The 27,659-nt window shown below is 43.2% G+C and overlaps 1 protein-coding gene across 2 annotated transcripts in view; it reads right to left on the bottom strand.

Annotated features, from left to right (window-relative positions):
* The window catches only part of LOC146863792 (receptor-type tyrosine-protein phosphatase kappa-like), a 1,244,093-nt gene that overhangs the window by 345,691 nt on the left and 870,743 nt on the right, over positions 1-27,659 (bottom strand). For both annotated transcript variants that reach the window (XM_085628087.1, XM_085628078.1), the window contains one exon: positions 12,256-12,442. In XM_085628087.1, coding sequence (XP_085484213.1) covers positions 12,256-12,442 — 187 coding nt within the window. The remainder of the gene's footprint in view (positions 1-12,255; positions 12,443-27,659) is intronic.

Raw genomic sequence — 27,659 nt, forward strand, 5'->3', positions numbered from 1 at the left:
CTGGAGGCGAAGGTTTTATAGGATATATGTCTGTATAATTATCCATGGGTGGATCAATATTATAATCATCCCACGGATCTGTAGGTAAAGGAACATTGTCATTATCACCATCATCATCCACATCTCCTAAATCAGGCTGTGTGTGAGGAGATCCGTTGGTGTTATGTGTAATTGATCTGAGCCTAGCAGTATTGATAAAGGTAAAGATGGTGGAGGTGGTGCAGGGGATGCAAAGTAGGATGGATAGGACTTGTAGCAATGTCCTTCTTCTTTTTAAGGTGGATCTTGTATCCAATGTCCTCTGAACTGACTTTCCTCTTGGAAGGAGGTTTGGCTAATATATGTCCAGTGTCTGAATTGATGTTAAGCTTTTTCTGCTTTGGATCTGATCTAATCTGTCTAAACGCTATTTAATCTGTACCTTACTCCGGCAAAGCTGTTTGCTTGGGGTGTGGTGCTGAATGATAAATGCCCTAGATGCTCTAAAGGCCCAGCGGATCTAAAACACATGTTTCACCAGTGTGAAAAGCTGTCTACAATTTTGAGGGAAATATCAAATTTTTTGGAGGGGTTATTAAAATGCAGAATCCCTATTTCTTCTACACTGGTGTTAACGGGAGTTGATAGGAAAATGAAATGGGAAAGTAATGCGGAAGCTCTGGTTTTTATTTCTATTGCAGTGCTGCGTATTCTTATCTCTGCTGGCTGGAAAGATCCTACTCCCCCTACCTTTCAGATGTGGATGGCAAGGTTGCTTGGGGTACATAATATAGAGTCCTGTTTATACGAATTAAAGAGCAATAAAGTAAGGGAAATGGGGAGAAACATTTGGGCTCCACTAGCTAGCTGGAGATATCCTAGTTCTTAATTTTCTTTTTCTTTTAGTTTAATGTCTGATCATGAATGATGTAATCAGTTTGTTTGTTTTTTTTTTTCTCTTTGGATGAATAATGTAATGTATTTTGTATATATTTTTGTATGACACCAGATAACTAACTCAATAAAAAAAAAAAATTTAAAAAAAAAAGGATCTAATCTGTCCTTCATAATGTCTAGGATTGGTTCCAGGGAACCTGAAATATCTTGTTTCGATTTTGGTGCTGAACCGGGGTTGTCCTCCTTGTCCTTGGAAGCGCAAGGTTTCAGCTCCGAATCGGACTTTTGTTTCAAAGCGGAAGATTTGGACTCCAAAGCAGATTTTTGTTTCAAAACTGAGGATTTCGGCTCCGAACCAGGTTTGTCTTTCGGCGCGGAATGGTTCGGGTCTGAAAACAATCTGTCTTGATCCTGAGCCGGAAGTCTTGACCACTTGTTTCGGTGCCGGGCCCAAGGGTGGGGCTTCAGAAACGTCATCTCGGTGCTGACCAAGGCGGAAGGCAGAGATGGTGCCGAAGCATTATGTTTGGTAGAAGATCGTTTTTGAGGCACGGGGGGTTTGGTACTCATGAAACCCTGTCCCGCTGGAATGTCTTCTGACTCTAACTCTATGTCGGAATCTGATTCTGGGACCGAGAAGGCCTCCTCTTGTTCCACAGCTGCCGCTTCTACCTGTTTGGATTTTTTTCAGAAGATATCCGGAGTCTGTTGGTTCTGCATTTCTTGTCTTTGAGCCCGACGATCTCGAAGAGTCATTTTCGCCCTGAACGAACGACAGGCCTCGCAGTCTTCTTCCTTGTGCTCCGGTGATAGCACAAGTTGCTGACCTGGTGTAGATCGGTGTGAGGTTTCTTGGAATGGCACAGAGGACAGATTTGAAACGGAGTCCGTTCCATCAGCAGAGGGGCAGATCAACGCGGCTAGGCCCGAAGGCCACCCACGATGTTTTCGACCAAAGATTAGAGATTTTCCCGATCAAATGGATATGCGGAGGGAGGAAAACGCAAACGATAACAACCGAACCTGATGGCGGAAAGAAAATAATCTAACAATTGAAATGATGCCCATGCGCACTATCACCGAAAGGAGGAGTCACCTTACCTCGTGACTGGGAAAGACTTCTTCGCAGAAAAACTACTTGCAAACATCCTGACTCCACACTAGATGGCAGGAGTATGCAAACCATGTGTATCTACAGCACACATGCCTTGAACACAGTGCTCCCCTCTAGAGGGCTTGAGGGGACAAGCTGAAGCACAGGCAGCCTATGGCGACCATCAGATCTATTGTTAGAACCACCTCCTTTATAGTGAGCCTAAGAATCCTGGTTCTGTGGCAGCCCATGTGCTGGTGGTCCACCAGTGCTACAGAACTTTTAGGGATTCTGTTTGCGAACAGATCTATGCTTGGGATCACAGAACATCAGTATGTCAGGACAGAGTCACCATACCACATCAGTACCTATGGGCCAGAATCCTGACTAGCTCTTAGTGCTTTACCTGCCCTCCAAACCTTTCCATAGCAACAGGTAAGTTGGCACCCCAGAACACTACACTCTAGGCCCCTCAGGGAACGACAGTAGCAGGTAATTTTGTTCTCTCACTCATGCTTGGTCATAATCGACATGAAATCAGTTTACAATATCTATTGAAACTATAGGGCTCGATTATGAAGCAACTGTGCTGCAACTAGAAAACTACTCGATGAAAAGCCCCATCATGAGTATTGGTGTATCATAGTTATTGGTGTATCTGTCCAAGCTTAGCCTCAAAATAATATAAAAAAGATCTCTGGGATGGTACCTGGCCCCATACCTGGCATGTCGCAAAGCTAGTACTCTCATCCCGGGACCTTTCCTTTGCTAGAAATCTCTCCTCTCTGTTTTCAAAACGGCAAGTCTCTGTTTATAAGCTAAGAAATGCCCTACTCAAAAACAGTAGCTGTGTCTAGGTGTTAGTGTCCAATCACAGAGAAAGGTAGGGAACAATGTTGTTTGACCTTGTACTAAATGTTCAGACTGAATCTCAGCAGAAGAGCTGAACAATAAAACATGTGCAGCCTATTTCTACAATAATAATGTCACAATAACAAGCATGTTACTTTGTAACGTGTGCAAAGCAAAGCAACCTACAACGTGCGCATTTAGGCTAACATAGGGGAAAACTAGAGTGAGACCTATAGGGGACTCAAAGAAGGACCTTCCTACTGGGTTTAGCTCATAATATACCCCTGGCAGGACATCTAGGGCAAGACAAGACCTTTTCCAGGCTTGTTGCCCACTTGTATTGGCCCCGGATGAAGACTGCCTCAGATGCATTCTGTGGGTCCTGTCCCACCTGCTTGGCCAGAGGGAAGTCAGGGAAAAAGCACAACGGTCCCCTGACCCAGTGCTTAATTTGTGCCGGTGCTTTCCGGTGCTTAGCACCGGCACTTTTTTCTCAGGGCCGGGTCTATGACAACTATGGATGTGTTTGTATTTTTCATTTAATTGCACATATGTTAAGAAGCCCTCTCAAAGCCTTTGTAACTCCACCGGGTTCTGTGGCATTGAAGTATATTCTGTGTGTGTAGTAATTTCTTTGAAAAAGTCACTATGCATCAAGAGGCATGTTTCTGTTTCGTTCCTGTTTTTGTCTTTTCGGATTCTGTTCACACTCACGATAGATTAGCTATTTCTCACAAACTGGGTCTGTCTTTCATCTTCATCATATTCACGTTACGTAATCTGACGTTTCAAAAACCATGGACGGCACTTACGCCCAGTTTTCACTTTTGCACTAACACTGGAGCTTTTGTCTTGCGGCCCGTTTCGAACAAGGACAGGTAACTTGATATTCTATTGGGGTCATTGCCTTGGTCAGCTATAAAACGAGATGTGTTCACATCGTAGGTCTGACCAGCTTATTATTTTTATTTGACTAGGCAGTTTCCTTGGTTCCTCATGATTCCCTCGCTCGTGCCGATGTGCATTGGGATTCCGTAGCAGTGTATTTCACACTTTGTCCACATTGTTCCAATTCGAGCGAAGGTACGTCCTAATTAAATCTCCCATTTATTGTTTGAGGCATGGCCTTAGTCTAAACACACTCTCAGGCAACTTTGTCCTAAAGGCTTTCATCACCCTTTTCTACTATGGTGAAAAATAGTTTCTACGTTGTTTTTTGCTCTCCAGGTCGAAAAATTATTTTTTATTCCAACGTTTGAAAGAATAGGCTAATGGGTATGAACTGAAAGAAGAATACTTATAAAACGAGAACAGTTAACATCGTTCTTTTTTCTTTTTAATTTTTTTTATCAGCGGAAGCATACAGACAAAACAGATACTTTAGTACTTTACTAAATAGTCAAGCTACAGCTCTCCAACAAGGAGTTCAAAATACGGTTACTTCTGTTCTAGTTTCTCACTCGTTGTGCATTTCCTGCACACTTAGCCTTACTTGTCAGAATCTTTTGGATGTTTTATGATAGTTTAATAGGTTAATTGCCATGCTGAGTTCAGTGTATAATCTGCTTGCCACATGTTCAGAGCTTATAAAGTGCTCTTATTGATTGGTGAGAGAGGCTTTCATGTATGAATGTTAGAGCTGAGCAATTTCACATGGCATTCATGCAAACGTCATGAATTTCACCCAACTTTGGAGTATTATAAACTTTCACTACTTGGTCAAAATGCAGAGTGGGCTAAAAAACATTGTGGCTTGCACGAGTTGTGTTGAAGGTGCATCTGCCTATGTGGGGGATACGCTTATCCTAGAGATCTCCACCAGGTGGATAGTGATCGCTAAATGGGGCAGACATCCTCTCTTGACCCAACAGGCTAGCAGGCCACCTGTCAGGCTCTAAACGAGCACATACGTTTCCACTGTACATGTCAGTCAATTTGACTATTCTTAGGATGGTGCTTCTTGCTCTGTATGTATGACTCCAAGAAAGTAGACAAACATAGTGCCTGTAATGTGAAGTGCATTTGTTAAAATAAAGCAACCCACCACAATGTAAACTGGTGTTGAACCTATGTTTCATGCAGCAAATGTCAGTTTTGCATCCTGGAGGTGGCAGCACACAAAAGTGAGTGAGAAACTGTACTGCAGCTGGGTACAGCAATCTGTCAACTTTCTTGAAATTTCATCTGTTGGGCTGTTAACATGCTCCCTGTGCTGACAATTACTCGTAATTTTGCCACATCTTTCAGTGCTGAAAGAGGAGCTTGTTTACAGTGCTGAGAATATAATTTTGAAATATATTGTTATATGCGGATTACTTAAATGATTACAAGGAGTGATGCACCAACTTCATTTTCAGTTACTGAGGAAAAACCTCTTTTAAACCTTCATTTAAAAACAACTTGCACCATTACAGTCATTCTCTTGACAGGGTTCTGGACATAGATTATCTGTGCATAAGCTCACATCCCATACTAAATGGCATAAACAGTTTGCACAGTCCAAATGTCGTTTCACCCAGTGGCCTACAGCAACCCCCCTTTTTCAGTGCTTAATTTGTGCGGTGGTTTCCGGTGCTTACCAACAGCACTTATTTCTCAGGGCTGGGTCGATTGACATACCTGCCTCCAAAGTGCTAACTCACATGGTGGCATTGTGGGCCACACGCGATATTACCTCACTTCACACGGTCTCCACGACTCCTGATGAAGAGCTGATACCACACACATGGGAAATCCATGCCTCTGTTCAGTGTTGCCAGATTGTGCAGTTTCCCACAAAAATGGGTGACATTTTTCTCATTTGTGTGGGGAAAAGAACCACTGGGTCACTGATTTGGTTGGTATTGGTGCTGTGAGCCGGACAGTGAGTAAACTTTTTTAAATTAGACACCGCGGCCGCCCGCCTTAATATGATAGCACCAGAAACTGCCTGCCTCAGCGACCATAACAGGTCCATTCATCATCAATCATAGTAGCGCTAGTGCATTACCAATGGCTGCTTGCAAATAATTAGTAGTCTGTCTCTCCTTGGAGTTCAACAGTCAAGTGTCCCGAGTCGATCAATGTGATCAGTGTCCCCGCCTAGCATAGTGCGCAGCTGCAGAGTTAGGCAAACAAAGCAAATAGGGTGCCGTACAGCAGGCCTCAGAATATTTAAAAGTCAGTAAGTGATGATATTGTAATCGTAACAATACATGAAATATTGGAACTTCATAAGATTATATCTCATGATGTAAGGAATCCTGTGTCACCGTCACGGATACTAGATGATGAGGCAGGGCGACAGGCAAAGAGAGAAATGCAGGTATTAGGCACTGCATAAATGAAATGACGTGTACTGAACATCCTGCGATTCTGGGCAAATCACTGAATCTGCCTGAGCCTACAAAATAATAACCTCTCCTGCTTGTAATGTATCTGGTGCTCATGTAGCGCTCCAATACCTTCAGGTCGTGTTTGCGAATATGTACAAAAAATGCAAAACCAAGGTTGGTTGCATTCCAGCAAAGAAATGTAGCCGCTGAAGCGAGGGATCTCAGCTCTGCAACTTGAGTTCCTCATAGTTCATTTTAACTTTACCTTAACGAGGCCTCAGCATAGTTTTTAGAGCAGTTATCCAATAATGTGTTATGTGGTGTTTTATAGATATCGCCACCACATGCAACTCTCGGTCTGCCTCAGAGTGCAAGAATCTAAAAAAGACAACTATAAACTTATACAAGCAGGTACCAAAACAGAAATAACACTGAACGTCACTATTAGACCATGTTAGCATATGTATTTTCCAAAACGTAATCCAGTTCCAAGTGTTATCTAACTACCCCTAGTATGTGTCACCGGGTTTGGACATGTACAGGGGGGCTGAGCAACTGGATTGTAAGGGGTTAGTTACCCCTTCCAATGGTGACTGGGAGGCTGCTTTCAGGAAGGGTCTGCCTTTCCAGCCCTGAAAGCAACTCACTCAGCCCTCCCTCCCTCACAGCACACTGCGCCTCAGTCAAAGCAGGAGTTCCTCTATCCCCTTTTGTTCGAGGGTGCCTATCAAAACCACTTAAGAGGAACCCTATTATGAAAGCATTGGCGCACCCGCACCACTATCCCACCTTCAGTTCTGCGGGGAACACCACCTAACACGGTACACTACCTAGGGTTGCAGGATAGATTATTTTACACTATTATATCTGGCTTCAGAAGTGCCAGTTGAGGATGTGGGTGAAGCCGATAGAGTAAGTGGGTGGAGCCAGTGGAGAAAGTGGGTGGAGCCGTAGGAAGTGGGTGTGGCCTCCTAAACAAAGTTGAGCACCTGCACTTAATATTTTACAAATTAAGCACTGCCCTGACCCCATTACCTGTCCTGGGCGCTCATTTTGAAAGGGTTGGCATTGACATTATCGGACCCTAAGACAGCCTTAGGAAACATGTTTGCCCTGGTCTTGGTGAACCATGTCACCCGCTACCTAGAGGTCAAACCTCTGAGGTCAGTGACGGCACCTGTGGTGACCAGAGCTCTGATGGTGATTTTTACTCATGTAGGGTTTCACAATAAGGTAGTGCCTGACCGAGGCACTAACTTCGTATTAGTGTACATGAAGTCCATGTAGGAGGACTGTGGGGTAACCTACAAGTTCCCCACTCCCTATCACTTCCAAACCAATGGTATTGTGGGGAGATTCAACAAGCCCTTGATAGGCATGATAACAGGCCTGGCTCAGCCCATCGGGTGTAATTGGGACATCCTTCTTCCATGCCTGCTCATTGTCTACATGGAGGTGCCACAGTAAGGAGTAGGGTTCAGCCTCTTTGAACTCCTCTATGGTCACCCTTTTAGGGGACCTGTGAGGAAGGGTGATGGAGGCCAAGGAGAAGAAATGGATAACAGCGAGAGAAGCCGAGTTCTTGGTTAATGACAAGCCAAGAACCCCGGCGTTTTACATTCTACCCAAAATCCATAAACCTCAACGTCCTCCCCCCGGTCGACCAATCGTTTCGGGGATCCAGTCTGTACTTGAGCCTCTCTCGCAATTTGCTGATTTTTTCCTCAGGGAATCAGTTATCAACCAGAAATCATTTGTAAAAGATACCACAGCAATCCTTAATATTCTCGAAGGGTTGCAGTTTGATCCAGAGAATGAATTTATGGCAACCATCGATATAGAGTCACTCTATACCTGTATACCACAGGATGCAGCGTTAGTGGCAGCAGCGCATGCACTTAAGGCACAGGAGTGGTTCTATGATGCTCCACAATCTTTCATACTACAATGCATAGAACTGGCCCTCACACGAAATTATTTCTGCTATAAGGATACTTTGTATCTGCAGACTACGGGCACATCTATGGGCGCTACGATGGCGCCGAGCTTGGCCTGTATTTATGTGGGCCAGTTCGAGGAGCATGTCATATACCATCAGTCAAATCTCTTCCAGAGTAACATCCGTATCTGGAAGAGATATATTGACGATATTCTCTGCGTCTGGTCAGGTCCAGAGGATGGTTTATTACAATTCCTGAACTGGCTTAACCATCAGGATGCCAGTCTGAGGTTCACATGGAACTATAGCAACCACACAGCAGTGTATCTGGACTTAGACATCTATGCAGATGGGGGTAGGCTATGTTCCAAAGTACATCAAAAGCCTACAGACAAGAACTCTCTCCTTTCCTATAGGTCGTACCATCCTAGAGCACTCAGGGATAATCTTCCTGTTGGTCAATTTCTTCGGTACCGTAGGAACTGTACTTCGACCACTACATTCTTGGACCAGTCAAAAGAACTCTGTGCCAAACTCGAAATGAGACAGTACCCACGGAAGACCATCAGACAAGCCAGAAAAAGGGCATTGAACACCCCCCGGAGTGTTTTGCTGCAAAAGAACGAAAAAACTACAGAAGACTGCCTCCCGGTAAGTCATGACATTCGACCCGTTGGCCACTAAGATCCGACAGTCCATCCGTAAACACTGGGCGTTGCTGTCTACTGAGGGCTTTAAGATGCCCCCACCCAGGTTTGCTTTTAAAAGATCGAGCAACCTGGGTGATAAATTGGTACACTCACGGGTTAAAGCAGAACAGAAATCTATTGAGTCGTCCATCCCCCCTGGCCACCACCCGTGTGGGTCGTGTTCAGTGTGTGCACTTACGAAGAAAACCCAAAGTGTAGTTCTAAAGTCAGGAAAAACCTGGTTCTTGAGGTATTTTAGCAACTGCAACACTGCTAATGTTGTATACAGACTAACCTGCCAATGTAACCTTCAATATATAGGACTAACTACCAGGAAGGTGAAAATTAGAATGCAAGAGCACCTTAGCACCATTAGAGCAGGCAAGTTAACGACAAAGCTGGTACAACATTGCCATCACACCAAGCACACCTTCACCTGGGTGGTCTTGGAGCGAATGATGGGCCAGCCTCAAAATGTGGAAGAAATCTTGGCTTCAAAGGAAGCGAGATGGATTTTCCAAGAGAAGACCGACCGAGAGGGATTGAACGATCAAATCGAATGGGGGAAGGCGAGATACTGAGTATTTAAAGCACTAATACATCTATAGTAGCGAGCAAGGCTCGCTTCCGCCAACCCTATCTGTGATCTTGTTGAAGGACCCTGAGATGGCTTTAGACCTTTGCGGTGCCTAAGATTTTGACAAAACCCCCAAGAGGAGGATGTGTCGCTATGCTTTTGTGGGCAAGGGCTATCTGTGATCTTGTTGAAGGACCCTGAGATGGCTTTAGACCTTTGCGGTGCCTAAGATTTTGACAAAACCCCCAAGAGGAGGATGTGTCGCTATGCTTTTGTGGGCAAGGGCCTTCTTGGACTCATTGATAAACGCGTCAAGTGACATCATGCCGGGGGATCCCGCAAGTGATAACATGGATGCATTTTAGACCAATGCGTCACTTAGATTGCAGCATACTCACAAGAGGAATATATATGTGGACAAACGCCCCCCCCCTAGTTTAGACTCACCTATACATGTATCAAGCCACAATACCATAAATGGTGGGATGGAGATTACACTATATATACAAAAGACATCACCTCAGAGCAATCGAAATTCAATCCGAGACACTTGACGCTAAATAGTAAAACTTTAGATACACACGAGTCCCCCCTATCCAAGATGGCGCGTGTTTCTGCCCCGTTAAGAGGAGGTCCTTATGTGGGAAGTTTTTGTTCTGAGTTACAACTGTTTTAAAGCACTGTCCAATACATCGGGGCACAATCCAAATGTAGGTGCATGATCCCTCGGTAAAAAGACACTAACTTCGAGGCCCAGGGCACTACAACGCCTGACGGGAGATACATTCACACCACCCCTTTCCAAGATGGCGCCCATTCTAGCTACGCGCAGAGGAAGACGAGTAGGGGGCGGTAGTATAAATTGACCGCGGGATCACAACACCGGTGACCGGCGGAGAGAAGGAGCTCCGTGAGGCTTCAAGTGGTAAGGAGGTGTGATGTATGAGGGGAGGGCGCCAGCATGCTGCATCTGTTTTAGTGTTAGAGGCCATGGGACTATCTCCTGCTAACATGAGAGACTGGGTTACGAACTAGTCAGAACATCACTTAGTTTTAAGGATAGGACGGGGCTGGCCTGCCGATGAGAGAGGGGTTTGTATTACAGAGGGAATACAAGCAGTCTGACATGACTTCAGAGTCTTTTTTGAGCACCCGAAGAAATACGAATATCTATATGGCGAGGGAGATCATATAATAGGCTGAAATAGAACACAAGAATATTCTGAACAATTGTTTAAAATTATTAACAGATTGGCATTACGGTGGAATGCCACACAAAACCCCGAGGACTCGCATAAGGAGCCTACTGGTGACCTCATTCATCGAGCTGGTACGCGAGGCCAAGGCTCTACGAGGGTAAGGGAATAATGATTTATAGACACACGCAATAGAGTCCGAATGGATCTAGAAAGAAGGGATGAACACCATAGTTAATTGTTATGTGTGTATGTCTTTTACTTTTGGCAGTCTCCGAATGTGATTTTAAGAAGTGTCCCTATCGTGTGCCAAGCGACTGTTGTTGCCCTGACGAAATCGCCAAAAAGAATCCAGGCGATGAAACATGTTGGCATATAAGAAGGGTATGCATATTCAGCAACCTTTTTAAGCATTGAAGTAGGTGCACTCCTAAGGCGGAATAAAGTTTGAACCTATAGTGGGTGTACCTGTTTCACTTTTTAATCTTCACTATTAAGTCGCACTACTTGTTTTGTTTTGGCTTTATCTTTTGGACACCTCTTTATTATTATTTTGGAGCGTGATGGCTGCCGATGATGAGAAGAGTGGGCAATGCTGACGAGTACCAGCCAGCAGGCTCCATTGGGGTTGCGCACGTGAGGTGCCATCACGTCTCTTTCACATTTTTTGAAAGTTATTTGTTTATTCACGGTTTCCTCAGTAGTTAATTACATTGAGAAACCCCAGGTGTACTGCACATGAGTTTAGACACCTTCACGATCATTTGTGAGACTGCTCGGAGTAAAACTGTTTATCGTTTTTTGTCTTTTAAGTAAGTGAAGGTAGCTAACTAGTTGGCAACTACCCCAAAAGACCTTCTGACTAGGGGAGTACTAAAGACCTATAAGGTTAGAACCAATATGTGTGGCATAAAGAACCTTCTGACACCCAGGTCTTTGTAGTGATAGACTGTTTGAGTGGAGGGCGACCTGGGTTTCTTTCCCTCTAGAGCTCCTTATTGTGTACACAGGAAGGGGTGGGAGCCAGCTCCCAGGAAACCTCCCCAGGATGTGGTCAGCTACATGCTGGTCGTCTTCAACCAGATGCACTATTTCTGGAAAAAGGCAAAAAGCAACCTTGAGGCCAGACAAGAGGTCATGAAGCGCCTTTATGACTCAGTGTGGCATGGTATGGCAGCTGCTGCACTCTGCACCCACCCTCACTGCTCATTCGCAAGGTGGAGAGCTGCAGATACTCATCCAGCCCTCCGCTCACCTGCTCTGCCCTCCCACAGCCCTCACCACTCACACCTCAGGCCTCAGATTTGCGTACAGTATTCTCTCGGCAATAAGTAAAATATATGGATTTGGACCTGGTATTCTCCGTTTCAGTAGAAACAACTTACAAGTTGCATAGATATTGGTCAGAATCAAACAATTCACTTCTTGGGTATCCTCAAACGTATATCCAGGGAGCTCGTAATGAAGCTGTAAATAACGTCTGATAACCAATACTCACTTATTAACTGGTTATTATGTATTGTAAACCTTGATAATTTTTCTAATGAATCATATTGTACCTCAGCCAGGACACTTGCAAATCTTGAAGTAACCATATGAGAGAGATCCAAATGAGGCTCGATTTTCAATGTTATATGCATCAAATATTTACAGTCCTAAATGCTCCATCCCACAATAGTCAATATCACTTGCAGTCATGAAAAATTAAACAGTTGTTACCTGAGATTACGGTTGTAAAGCTATAGGTTAAAGATTTTCCTGGTCCAGCCGAAGTGAAGCCCTGAATTGTTATTGTGTAGTTTGTCCCTGGTCTCCTCGCAGTGTATTCAGTTACTGAGGAATTCACTGTGACATATTCTCTTTCCTGGAAAGTTTTGTTGTAGTCCCTCCAGGATGAGACGTTCAACTGGAATAGAAATGGGCATAGGCTGAGTATAGTGCACGGAAAATTATGAGCATGAACATCTCATGCAAGTTACACTTGTTTCATTATTTGTCCAAATACAGTCATGTTATATAATGGCTAGCTCTACTAACTAAAATCACAACAAACATGCTTGAACCAAATCATAAAAATCAGTAGGGCCCATTAACAAATGCAATCAAGAGTACAAGAAGTAGTCCTCCTGCAGTACTCCGTGATGGTCTCCTAAAAGCCTGTGAATTACCCCTAAAACATCCAGGGCCCATTCTCAAAGGCTTTGCTATTATTAGGTCCGATTTACATGTATACCACTACTTGCTTACTCCATGGTCCACGTCAGTAGTACTTCCAGAGTACGTCACAGCAAAGTTTTTATGAATTAAGCCCCCGAAACTGGAATATGCACGGAATAGTCACATATTGTGCCTGTTTTGTACGTTTACTAATAGGGAGTTAGACTTCTTGGGCCAATTCACAAAAGCATTTATAAGTATATGAAGTAGTACTCCTGTAGTACTCATAAATACCTTGGTTAATGGGCCCCTTTGGTATTTTGTTTTAATGAGCCTGAATCACAATGCGTTTTCTGTGTCTTACTATTGTAGTAATCCGAATTCCATGAGTAAGCCAGGAGTGATACTAGGATAAGCCACGCCTACTCTTTCAGCAGTCTTTTTGATTGGGACCCAATGAACTTCATCAATAACTTTTTACTGTTCCATACCATGCTGATTTTTTTCACCCTTGCATCTTCCAAGAAACATGCTCCTATCTATTTTTAGTAGATTTTAAGGTATCGATCCCTATAAAGAATATATATGGCAATTCCAATATGGGATTTTCAAAATGTAATACCTGTTTTCAAGTGATGCTAACAGCAGCTAAAACAGCGGACTGGTGAAAAGAAATGTATTGAAGAACTGGTTTGCACAGTGTTCACACATTTAACCTATATTCTGCAATTGGCCATCATTGGATCATATTTTATGTTTTGGAAAAAATTCCAGTAAGAGAAATTATGCCACAGATTAATGTTAATCTTTCATTCTTGAGTGAGTGTCACTTGCTACAAATAAGTATACACTAAACTTAACGGTCAGTCAATAGAGAGTTTTTCCTAAAGTGATTCACTTTGTTTTATATGGTCTTACAGGTTACGGCAGGTGTCTCTTTCAGTTCCCCTTAGGTGTCCTTTACTAATGTCTTTTTTCTTTCTCAGGTTCTGGCCTTTGTCAATTGGTGCTTGGTGTTACCGTCTTCTTGAGTTTTCCTGAATGCTGCCTCTGTGCTGCCTCTCTCCCTCGCAATACAAACAAAAGACAGAGGGAGATGACCCTTCTTGTAACATACTATTTGATGAACAGTTAGGAAAGTATTGGTCTTTAAATGTTATGCTGCAAACACTTTTGGCACTCAGACTCCGATGTGCTCCACTGAAGAGATAAACGTGTCTGGGGCTAAGAAAATGAAAGATTGGAAGAAATTAACAGTTTTCAGACTTCGCTGCGCTTTAAGAACTACAAGTTTGCAAAGATGGACAACATTGACCAGAATGCACTGTGAGGGCCTACTACTGAGACGTAATTTACGTGAAACATACAGCTGAAAGCTATTGGTGAGTGACAGTTGTGTCTACTTTCATTATGCTTTAATGTTTGAAATGAGTTTAGATGTTTAGAGTTCAATTGCACAGAGATTAATTAGGTTTAGTTGTGTGTTCCTCTTGTGCTTGGACCTCGTATATTACATGTCTGTGTGTTATGGACAATGTGTAGATGAGTTTTGTTGATTGTTGTTTTGTGCTTTCTTATGAGTGTCTGCTTGTCTTTAAAAAATGGAGATGCTTTACAATTATATCTGTGTGAGGCCATCCTTGGAATCTATAGTCATTGTTGGAAATTAGCCCTTTCTGCAGGGTCACTTAAGAAGTGTTTTCCTTTCTGCTGAACCTTGCTTTTTAGCTGGCTTCAGAACTCCGTAGTCTTTAATATTTTAATTAGTGGTAAAGTGGTTTAGCCCACCCACCCTTCAATATGATAAAATTGGTATAATCCTGATTTGGCACATTATATTTATTCATAATGCCCCAGTATACGGTACCAAGTGATCCCTGGGTCTGTAAATTAAATGTTACCAGTGGACTGCAGTACTCATTGTGCCATCCAATTCAGTGGCACTCTGAAGCATGTCTTCAGGCCTACAATTGTAGCCTGGCTGTGCAGTTTTACAAGTGCAAATTTGACCTGTCAAAATAACCCCTTTTGACAGCCTAAACCTTTCAGTTAAGTATTAACTCACCACAAGTGGGTTTTATTGCCTATAAGGAAGGGTGCATGATTTTTTTTAAATAGGACATGCTAAAGTTCAATGTTAAACATAAACGTATGGCAAAAAAGCCCCAAATTATTACTACAGCAGGGTTGCTGTTCTATAGGAAAGCATTGGGATACAATATTAAGACTCTTTGAAATATGTATTACAAGTCCAATTCACTGGTGAAGTCAGATTTGTAATAAACATGTTGAAAAAATGATTGTAGAATGTCACCTTTGCCCTGCCAGAAGTTCTAGAAGCTAAATCTGCTTTTTGCTCTTTCCAGTCAGTCAGCAAATAACAAACATTTCAGTGGGCCTGAATGAGGTGTGAGCTTGCAAGGAGAAAAGTCCTTGGGCGTGGGGAGGTGGTGTTGTGCCCTTGACAGGATGGCTTGATAAACTTCAAGTAGGCCTAACCTGTCACAAGTAGATGTAGCTAACACACAGGCTTGCACTCCTATTTTGTCCCACAGCCAAATCACCACTCATCTAAGTGGGCCTCTTACAGACATCATAGTGTCAGATCCTGCTGGACTGCCAAGACCTGCTTGACTGGTCTCCTATGGTCTTTGGTTTGACTTTTGGAGTGCAGGTCAAAGGAGCAAAACAAGATGCCAGAACAATTCTTGTGTATCCACTAATTGGTTGCTAATGAAACTAACTTTTGTACTGCCAGATTTCTGTCTCTCTGTTTTTCTTGGGGTTATAGGGCCTGCCTAAAACTGGATTTTAGTGTTGGATATGGGAGGACATTAGGATTACCATAATATACTCTACTCCCCATACACACCTCCAGTCCTTAGAGCCCAAGTTAAGTTTGACAGAAAACATTGGCTATCTAGGAAATGCCCAACATGGGTAGGGTTACCTGCCTGAGCCATTACCCCATTGTTAGGGCATCCCAATGGGTCATTCCCACACACATGATTGTGCCAGACATAAATGGGCATCTCCAGTCACCAAATTCTGAACACTCCTGGACCTGTGAAAGATCAGAAGAGGACAGAACCTGAGAAGAACCAAGAAGACTGGGCCTGCTCTCCCTCTTGTACCCAGGGCAAAGAAGCAGACCACTAGGATCATAAAGCTTACCTCATATTAAAGCTACAGGGGCACACTAAGCTACAAAAGGCCTTTCCCTGCAACTGCCCAGCTGACCAGTGGCAACTGGACCTAGACTGGACCCTGATGGTTGGCCTAGGCCTGGCATCCTGTGAGTCTCTAAGTCAGAATGTAAAATCTTTGACCTGGGAAAACCTGGTTAGTTTATCCAACGTGTGCTCAGTGTCAAATTGCCCCTTGGTCCTGTTCTACTACAACCACTGACCATCTTTGCCACTTTATGCTTCTTGGTGCTATTTTTACTGAAAACTTTTTAAAAGCATATCTCTGGTTCCCCTTATAACATTTTTGTCATTTGCCATTTTTGGGTTTTGTTTGTTTTGCATTTCAACTTGTTACTTTTTGGTACTGCATAAATACTTTATACATTGGCCTAAATAAAGCCTCTCTGCTCTGTGTCACTGCTACCAGGGAATTGAGCTCAGGTCAATTTAGCGACATTGAGGGTTATTTTTGTCAAGGACTGTCATTATTATTGGAGTTGGGTCCTTACCCCTCTAATAACCCAATTTCTTAGAAGTCATCATTTACAACAGCTATCATTCAAATTTCATGTTATATCAAGTGAAACTAGTTTGGAATGTGGGCTACAGATGGTTGGGCATAGGCATGTTAACATTTCTATTTTGCGTGACCTGCAAATATCTTACCCGTGGACTTCCAAGAGTTGGTATGAAGAGACATATATTAGGAGAAACCTAATAACCCTATTCTGAAATCCAGTTGGCATAAGGCAGCCTTAAAGAGCTCCCCTGCAAGGGATGGTGAAGGGGGCCCTGGCAATGCCCATACATTCGAGCTGACAAGCTAAGGGGCCCCACTTTATGTATAGAAAACCATGGGGGCTGCAGGGGTGTCTGTTACACCCCTGATAAAAGCTACTCAGTCACACTGGATGAATTGGGATCCTTTACTTCACCCTGTGAATATACTTAAGCTAGGTCATGTGCTGTGGGAACGATGACCTCTCTGCACGTGTTACAAGGTTGATGTTCCACCTCAAGTTACATTTGTTGTATCAGATTTAACAACCCACTTGTAGCAGACCATGGGGTCTCCAATTCTGACATGCTGTTGCATCAATATATATATGCATTTGCCATTTCCCCTCACAAAGATGCGTTCTGTTGTGGGTAGCTCGGAAGTGAAGGAATTCACCCTGGCTTCCCCACCTGTGTCTCTAGTGCCCCAAATAAAATCAACCACTAGATCGGCACCATGTACCTATTTTGAACATTGACAAAAAACTTAGCAACACCAGCTCGGAGAGAAGATCCTATTGCTACTTCCCTCAAAACTAGAACTAAGCTTAGGACCTGAGAAGGTTAAAATTGGGAAGATTTGGACTGACGAGCTTGAAAAGAAGCTGCCTTAGCTAAGAATGAAAGAGTCAAGTTTGTTGACCGCTGCATGGAGAACAAAGTCAAGCAGAGAGGCTGCTACAGGAATAGCTGAGCTGGACTAAATCTGAGACTCAAGAGCTGTATTTTAAGACATTGAGGATAGACCCTAAGCACAAGAACCTGTACTTGCTGGGAAGCCTGAACCCAAAAGTAAAACAGAGTAGGTGCTTATCCTGCAGGCACTCAACTTCAAAGGGGAAATAGTAAGAAATATGAACAGAAGTTGGATTGGTAATGCCAGGAAACCTAAGACTATGGAAACCTCTTTTTAATTGAATTGTATCCTTCATCCAGAGTAAATAAAAGTAATTTATGTAGCCCCAGAAGTGTGTGAGTAGTTGCATCTGTGACCTTTGTAAGAGGCAAACTTTGAAATGGGATAGGCTTGCATAGAGAGGATTAGAATAATCACGGTGTGGTTTATTGCTAGTGCCCACCATCAATACCTAATGTAGAATAGACAGCAATTCTAAAACATGTCTTATTTGCTTTATCTGGTGAAGGCGTCTACCTACTACTGAGCTAATTTATGAATCAAAAGGCATGTTGGGATCAATTAGATTCCTTGGTACTTACCTGGTACTTTACTGGCATGTGATGGCAGAAGACCTCTGGTGGCCTGTCTACTTAAGCCAAAACAAATACATTGGTTTTTATCACTGCTGGGGTGAAGAACGTTTTTAAATTCCTTGATTTTGCCTTCTGCAGTTCTCAAAGAAAGTAAAACTCAGGTCCATAATTGGACCTAAAATGAGAGTGCAGGTGGATAGACAGCTGCTGGCGTCAAGAAATACTTGCAGCTGTACTGTGACCACCTTCTCTGGAATTTTGATCAAGATTGGTAATTTTTTGTTGTTTTCCTTTGATTTAAACCTGAGTTATTTGTGTCACGTTACCAGGGACTGAGCCCAGATTAATTTTATATGGTTTATGTGGCTTCTAGCAGGTGATGACATTATCCTTTGAGGTAAACACTTGTTCACCCACTAAAATAATCCACTTTCCTACATCTATGTATGTATGTATTCTGGCACGTACTCAACCCGCCCCATGTCACCATCACAGGCATTCCTCCGTCACTGTACCTACTAGTGTCTCATATCATAGGAATATCAGTTTCATATTGTACCCATTGTCTCAGGATCTGTCACACAGACCCACCTCTGTTGATGTTCAACCACATCATACTGCAATGCTCCCATGCTCACACACTGTTTGTGGTGAAGCACCACTGCAATACTCAATTCCCTAGTGACCACACTTTCTACCACCCAATGGCCCAATCAGGGAACATCCTTCAAGAAAAATTACATTCTCTGCCACTCAGGTAGGTTTGTGGCCCTAGGTTATCTACTTCAAGGTAAATCCATCTTCTTCTCATTGGCCCTTTTTAATCTCAGACAAATGTCTACACAGTTATTACATTGTCCTTACCGAAGGAATATGCTATGACCCCCTTTGACATTCATCAGAATTAACACAAGCTGCCATAGTTATTACTCGTGTCCTAGTACTGTTATATATCTGATGTCTCACATTATTTTTTCTATATACAGCCAAGTCACCAATAGACACATTTCTACAGCCACTTCAATGCAGTGTTAGTCAGCAGCTGACATAACTGGGACAATCAGACATCAAGTATCGGCAAGTAAAACACAGTCCTATCACATGTCCATGGGTACATCCCAAGTACCAGATACCCACATGTGCTAATGTGATGCCCCATATGTATATAGCTATGTATCACGTGTTATAATATTTGATTACAACATTTCTGGCTGTTTGAGATATTGTGCTGCACCACCCTTGCAATACCGGGAGAAACCCCTAGGTCCTAGATGCTACCATCTCAGCACCAACAGATTTTGCAAATGATGAAGAGGGTGCTGACCCGCAGTCTCCCTTGTTGGGCAATCTTCCATATTGCAAATTCCTAGGAAAAATATAATCGTCATGGATGCTTGTTTTGGCAATGCAGGAGTCCCCCCACCTTTCCGTCCCACAGTCCACTACCATTAAGGTACAGTCTTCTCTTCCTTCTCATGGAGAGGAAAACCAAGTCAGGCTAATGATGGTGGAGGATGTAAGCTGAGTCTACCGTGGGTCACTTTTCATGAACTAGGCCCCCTCTTGAACTAGTCTGGGGAAACCAACAGTTAATGTATTACTATGGCAACCTGGTGGGAATTCTAACTTCATTTGTATATGCAAAAAAGCACAAACTGACTGAGAAGGTTTATGTTGCTCCTATATATAGTCCTTCAATATATATGCCAAAGACAGGGCAACTCATTTAAAAAAAGTGCAGACAACGCAGTGCTTAAGTGTGAACATAAATACATAAATACATCAAATATATACAAAAGACATAATGCTCACTGGCTCTGAACCAAGTGGTTTAAAAATATATGTGTGTAAAACATAGCACAATGTGGATTACAAATAATCAGTGAACCAATGGAGACATATGCAGACGCTTCGACCCTTTATAAGTGATAGGGTATCCTGAGAACCAAGTCTTCTGGCTTGGTATCATTCAGGAGTATAATGCATTGCATGTCAAAAACATAAATCAATTCTTGCCCATGCCACCACATCTGTAAGAACATCAGCCAGTTACAGCGACCTCTGTTGGTAAATAAATCCCTTCCTTCAAAATCACTTTCCACCTGTGCCATCCAAGTAAACCGACTCCAATCAATCAGCGGTTTCGAAGAATTCTTGCGACTTGGTAAGTGCTGTATCTGATTCACGACTTTTAACAAGAACAAGCTAGACTGGTCTCGCTCTGAATTACCAGCATTCTGTTCAATGATCTCCAGCCATTTACGGTGCCTGCAAAACCGCTTTGTACAGCTCGATCCCCAGCTATGTTGTATGCACATGTATGTTGACAACAACTTGGTTAAGAACCAGGGAGTATTGTTGGTGTCTTTTGTATATAGTTTATGTTTTTATGCACACACTTAAGTACTTAACCACTGGTCCCCGTGGGCATATGGGGTTGTCCTTGTGACACAATACATGGAGGAGGATGTAAGTCATAATTCTGAGATCATTCCGCTCCTCTTGGTCCTAAGCTCTGAGGGGCATAGCAGCAGGGTCAAGTCAGATGCCTCAGACAAATTGTTGTCAAGAACCACTGGCAGGTTCCACCGCTCCCAACAACTCACCAGCCTCCAGTGCACAGCCTAATCCTCAACCACCAACCTACAATTGCAGGAAATATACGTGGGTAGATTTCTTTCACTCAAGTGAGAAATAATCACATTTTCCACCTACTGTTGCAAACCAAGATCAGGCTTTTTAACACCAACATAAAATCAGTCAATCTGTATGGAGCAGAAACTTGGAGGACAACAGTGACCTCCACCAACAAATACAGACCTTCCTCAAAACCTCGGATGCAAGGGGGTGATTTTATTGGTATTTGGTGCTCCAAGACTTATCCCACTATTATTCGTTGAAAAGCTTGATCTAATCTATATGTGCAGTGCTTAAAGAAGAGGAAGTGAATCACCCTACTTCCTCTATCCTGATTCAGATAAATTGGATCAATTTATGGGACACCAGCTCTACACTAATAGTGACATCAGCTGGGTTGGAATTAAGACCGTTGAACAGGTAGGAATTTGGACTCATGCAGACATTGGATTAGATGTTGCATTTAAAAGATCATCAAAGTAATGGGAGCTTGTTGGTTGTTAACAGGTGACTTCGGACTAGTCTAGCAACTTACATAAAGGTATGTGTATAAGTTATGAGGTCTTTACCTCATTCGTAACCGTTTTACATAATACGGTTATTTCCACTAATGGTTTTCACAACGATATAGGGTGCCATGCTTCCCCAGTTCTCTATGGGTTAATACTAAATAGACTGCGGGTTAATACTAAATAGACTGCCTAAAACTACAAAAATGCCACAAATGTTATATTATATGAAGTGCTACGTGCTTTGGCGTCCACTCACATTTGAACCTTTCTTCATATGGTTTTTAATATGACACAAATATATAAGAGTATACGGAGTAATTGAAGCCAATCTCATTACACATATAAACAGATTATGATCAGGCCGTACGATTTATTTGTTTTGTAGCCCTAAAGAAGTCACAAGGTCTTACCCTCACTGACGAAACGTGTGTTGGCTGGCTATAAAAACCAACAAGGAGGCTAATAGCCGAAAACAGTAAAAGAAGATCAAAAAGAAAATAACTTGTGCTCTTTCTATGACTGGACTGTAATTTACATCATTGAAGCAAGATTGCGTGTGGTAGAGTTATGTAGCTTCATCAAAACCTGTCTGAGGAAAATCTTCCATATCTGCTGGCCAAACACCGTCAGCAGCCACGATCTATGGCATCAAACGATCTAACTCCCTGCTCATGAAGAGATCATGAAAAGACGTTGGGGCTGGATAAGTCACACCCTCGGCAAGCCTGCATCAAATACCACCAGGCAAGCCCTCTTCTGGAACCTTCAAGGGGAAAGAAAAAGATGAAGGCCAGGCGACACCTGGCGTCAAGGCCTCGAGGCTGACCGCAAGGAGATGGGTACACCTGAGGTCAGATTGAAAGAAAAGCCCAGGACAGAGATGGCGGGAGAGTCCTAGTTAATGACATATTCCCCAGGAGGGGTAGTAGGCATAAGTAAGTAAGTAGTAAGCACCTACCTTTCTGCTGTGTTGTATCACATGTGTACCTGTAATGAAAGGTTAGACTATCTTACAACTTTAAGGTAATATGTGGCTCAGTCTTGGTCATGGACTAAGACCACTGAGGTTATCATACAAACATCATCATTAGGCATGGTCATAGAGAATGCACACAATGAAAACATACTAAAGTAGGATTTGTAAAAGGAGAATGTGTGTACTAGCAACATGTCAAAATGTTAAATCAAGTGCCATGAGGTCTCCTCGGAGGTGGTAGGAGTTGAATGAAAATCGAACTGCAGGAGGGAATACCTAACTAAAATAGTTCCTGTGCCAAAGTAGGGCGACTTGGAGAGGGTGGGCAAATACATATAAATATAGGGATGGCAGGGAAAAGTCTATTCACCATGTCCAAATGGGAAAAGCATGTGAAAAAAAGTCCAAAGGAAAAGTCTGACCATAAGTCCACATGTTCCACAGTCAATGTAGCAAAAAAGTCCAAAACTGGCAAAATGGTCAAGTGAAATATGAAGCAATTCTCCGAATTCAGCCATTATCTCCTACTATGGATCTTATGTTGGAGACAATTTCCTGGCCATCCTGAACGTCAGAAGTGATGGTCAACTCTAACACCTCCTTGGGTGTGGACACAGTGATTGGCAGTACAGGTTGCATCACCTCCTTAGACCTGGCACACACTGGGTGACTTGAGGAGGCAGTGGTGGTAGACGAACAGATGCTGACAGTGTCATCAGATGGGGAGGAGATGGCAGAACATGGAAAGTCAGAAGCAGAAGTACAGTAGGACAGCAAGCAGACTACTTTGTGGTGCTGGGCTGCCTGGGTATCTTGCAGGGCCATGAGCACAGTGGTAATGTTTATATTAAAACGCTCAATGCATTTCAAGATGGCTTGCAGCCCAGACTGAAAATTGCTTTAGGGCATGGTTGAATTCCTCCCTGGTGAAGCCTGGCAGAGGGACTGACGATGGTCTTAGGCCCAGATGGTAAAGGGGCTATTCTATGTTACCCTATATGTTCTTTCTGGCAAGGAGGAGCCCCATCATCAGACTCCACGTGGCATTGATGTCAGTAATGATCACCCTTTTTCTGTGGCTGTTGATTCCATCCAGAGACTCTTGGATTGCAACTATGTCAACCTCCGGTTGGGCACACCTTCACTGTCACTGGGGTTTTATCCTCCGCCTCTGTGGTGATGTCCTCCCATGTGTGCCTCGCAACTGAGGTCCTATGTCTTCCCCGCCCCAGGTCCAGTTGCTTCCCACCTTGGTTGGAGCTGTCTAATGCACAGGCTTACAGAGAGAGTGGAAGACTCATAAGTGCATTTGTTTGCTGCCTCATGTGCATCAAAGATGAGGAAGTCCATTTCACATTAATTTCTATGACACCTTTTACACTCTCCCGGGTCCTGCAATATGGGATTTCTCAAATGTGCCACTGTCTAGTTGATGACTTTGACCAATAAAGGAGTATTCACAGCATGTGTTTTCTGGCCTTCAACATAACTATGTAGAACATTTCGCAATTTTCATATTGACCGCACTTGCTCAGTACATGCCAAACTGACCCAGGAATGTAGGCCTTACTCAGAGGTACGTGTAATAAATCAGAAAGTGTTTTTTGCCAAACATTGTATGTAGATGTTAGTGTTTCGCATGAAGCAGTTGCACAACCTGCGGGTGATGTTCACGTTACCTGAGTGAATTTCATATCATGCTGAGCACTTATACTTCGTGTCTAAGCAGACTTCTGAAGTCATGACCATATTTCCTGTGATTTTTCTACAACCTGAGGCAAAGGAGTTGTATGTCAGAGTAAGTTAAACAAAAATATCGTCTAACATAAATACTGTTTCCTAAATCACGATAACAAAAATATTGTCTGATTGGTTGTGGATTGTCAGTTATTAAATCCAATGAGGTAATATTTTTGGAAGCCATATTTCTGGCACAATATTTATGTCAGGCAATACTCTGACGACAACATTCTGGTACCATACGAGCCAAGGACTGTCATATGAAATGTACTGCACACTGGCGTGCTGACATTGTTCCAATAAAGATGTACTCTTCTTAAACCCACCTCCTGTGTGCCAACATACATGGAGTAGCATGTAAATAAAATGGGACAAATTTAGGTATACATTACATGTCATCATACTTGGTTACTTTATATATTATTCCCAGGCATCATGACAATATGGATATGACAAACCTCACTGAACAGCACTTGAGAAAACCATGCAATCAACGGGTATGGGACTTCAATACATTATACATTACTTACTATTGTGCTTCTGGCAATGTTATTCCAACTGGTGATGGAGATCACGGAAGGCCCTTCTGTGCAGTGGGTTCAACCATGGGTCACTGGTTTGGTGATTAAAAGTAGGTCCTGGGCCCTTATCCGGGCCCATCACTGGAAGTTTTCCCACCGCTTGTGAAACTCACAGGGGCATATCAGCAACAACCGGCAATAATTATCGCTAAGCGCACTTAGCGCATGGATAATTATCGCCGGCTAGCGTGGATTTTTATCGCTGAGATAGCGTGCTATTAGCAACGCTTATCTCAAAAGCGATAAAAATCCTAGCGCTAACTGCCTAACGTGAGATTATCGCTGGAAACCCAGCGATAGTCCCACGAAGTTTAGCGATAGCTTGCTGATAGGGCCTCACATACTTAGCCATGATATCCACCTTCCATAGGATATCATGGCTAAGTCAGTTTCAAAGCAGGCGTAAGGAAAGTAGCGATAACAGAGGTTATCGCTACTTTTCCTGTCGCTATGCTGCTGTGCGCGAGGCTTGATAATAGGAGAAATGTCGCTTGGCGACATTTCTCCCATTATCCTGGGGAGGAACGCCCACTTTGCATCTCATTAGAGATGCAAAGATGGGCGTTAAGGGAAATGGAGATAAGGCAAGGATTCTCGCGATAGCGCCTGCTTGCTGATATGCCCCACAGTGTGTGCGGGGTAAGCTCTGCTGCACTGCAACACCTGGTGATATCCTTGCTGGCCAGGTATGCTTGCTTTACCACTTGAGCATTTAGGCACCCCATACAACTAAGGCTATTGCTGGAGGACCCCCTTCCAGAGCACCTCACATTCTTCCTGGATGAAGTTGAAGGCCATCTTGATCCTTCGCCATTTTAATAGAACTGGAAGCAAATTAATTCAGCAGCAGGATGGAGGTGGACTGTGATCGCCCTCCAAGAACAGCTCAGCAGTGGCTGAGCCATCCTTCCGCTGTGTGCGTTTCTGTTTGTCACTGTTGGTTATAATGCGTTTTAAATTGTACGAGTATGTGAATGTGTGTGTGTGTGTGTGTGTGTGTGTGTGTGTGTGTGTGTGTGTGTAGAGCTGGAACTGAACGCAATGTTAGATATGTTGTGTTTTGTTTAATGATTTACTAAATATGAACATGTGTGTATTTTAATAAATATATATCTCTTATGAGTATATTTTTACAGCCGTTGTATTGGTGTTTGCAGTAGGAAAACATACTTGAAAAAATATTTTTCAAAAATGTATTCATTTTAAAGGGGCTTTGTATGGGTAACTGCACTGTATTATTGTTTTTAAAAAGCTTTTGGGTGTTTGGCTTTGTGCTTATATATGGGATAAAGTACCCCTGCCATACATTATAAGGATACTGCAAGTCACCGACGGGTTTCATGACCATATAGAGGAACGAGGACGAAGATGCACAGGCCACGGCCTACTCCGGCAATCGGCTGCCTTTTATCTAAGGTGCCTCTAAGGAACCAAAAGGCAGGGCTTGCCCAGAAAACTCTCCAGCTCTTCAAAGACATGGCTGTCACACCCAGTGACTTCATTAACGACCAAAAGGCTAGGTCTGAGACAGGGTTCTGCAATTCACAGAGCTCCTGTGAACAGTGACATTATCCTCCATGTTTGTAAGCATCCACACAGTGCAATAAGAATGAACTCTGAAGTGTTCATTAACTAATATGACGTACATACTCCATCTCATACACTGAAGGTATGTATGCATGCCAACAGAAATAAACTGCCCTCACGCACACAGCGAGATAGTATAGGACCTGGTTATAGAGTAAAGGCCCATGGTTATATAGTATAGGACCTGGTTGTATAGTATAGGACCTGGTTGTATAGTATAGGACCTGGTTGCACTCAACTGAACAGACATGTTACACTGCAAGGCTGGTAGACCACTGGCCTCGATAAGTAGCTTGAAAAAGGCCTATCATGCTACTAACAACTTACACTGCCACCACTGCCAGTATCTTACAGTCCAGAGAGGGGACAGTATGTATAAATATATATATATCCCAAACACAAAGAGTTGCCTCCAACGAAAGAAACCTCACAGGTAAGGTATATTTGCTGCTTTATTGGGCGAAGGCTGCAGTGAGGAAAATTCAGGCAAAGAAGCATCAGCGTGCGAGCCTGACACATTTCGTGATACATTCACTTCTTCAGAGGCTCGATGTTACAGAAATCGCACTACCACAGGTGCCACTATTTAATGTACGATAACCAGTCCTCAGTGGGTGTGGCCATGACTATGGCTTTCTGGGATCTGTAGTGACAACACTTCTTGCTGCAGTGAGCTGGTGTGAGATTCTGTGATAAAACTTGATTATTTCCCCAGTGGGTTGCTTTTATGGCTGTCTTTCCACTGCTGCACCTTAATGCCTTCGTCCTAGCACCTCCCCCATTGTACGCACTCACCAGCCTGGCGATGCAAGGGTCCGTTCTGACACGGCGGGTTTCCTTCACGGCCAGGCACGACCGTTAAATTCCCAAACACAAAGAGTTGCCTCCAACGAAAGAAACCTCACAGCCTTCGCCCAATAAAGCAGCAAATATACCTTACCTGTGAGGTTTCTTTCGTTGGAGGCAACTCTTTGTGTTTGGGAATTTAACGGTCGTGCCTGGCCGTGAAGGAAACCCGCCGTGTCAGAACGGACCCTTGCATCGCCAGGCTGGTGAGTGCGTACAATGGGCGAGGTGCTAGGACGAAGGCATTAAGGTGCAGCAGTGGAAAGACAGCCATGAAAGCAACCCACTGGGGAAATAATCAAGTTTTATCACAGAATCTCGCACCAGCTCACTGCAGCAAGAAGTGTTGTCCCTACAGATCCCAGAAAGCCATAGTCATGGCCACACCCACTGAGGACTGGTTATCGTACATTAAATAGTGGCACCTGTGGTAGCGCGATTTCTGTAACATCGAGCCTCTGAAGAAGTGAATGTATCACGAAACGCGTCAGGCTCGCACGCTGATGCTTCTTTGCCTGAATTTTCCTGACTGCAGCCTTCGCCCAATAAAGCAGCAAATATACCTTACCTGTGAGGTTTCTTTCGTTGGAGGCAACTCTTTGTGTTTGGGATATATATATCTATATATATATATATATATATATATATTGATGAAAATTCCACCGCAGTTAGTCCACAAAGGAACACTCGCACTCCAAGGTTCGTTGTTCAACACAAAACTTTATTGGCTACGCGTTTCGAGCAGACGCTCTTCTTCACTGGCCACAAAAAGTGTAACACTCGTCCTCCATTTCAAGTGAAAGTAAACATGAAAAACGGACCAAACGTTGCTCGTTCTCTGAGCAAATGTAATAAACAAAAGACTTCTAATCCCTCCAAGTAAGAAAAGGAAAAGAGAAAATCCTTATAA

Source organism: Triturus cristatus, chromosome 2_1 (genome assembly GCF_964204655.1).
Source record: "Triturus cristatus chromosome 2_1, aTriCri1.1, whole genome shotgun sequence".
Taxonomy (NCBI): Eukaryota; Metazoa; Chordata; class Amphibia; order Caudata; family Salamandridae; genus Triturus; species Triturus cristatus.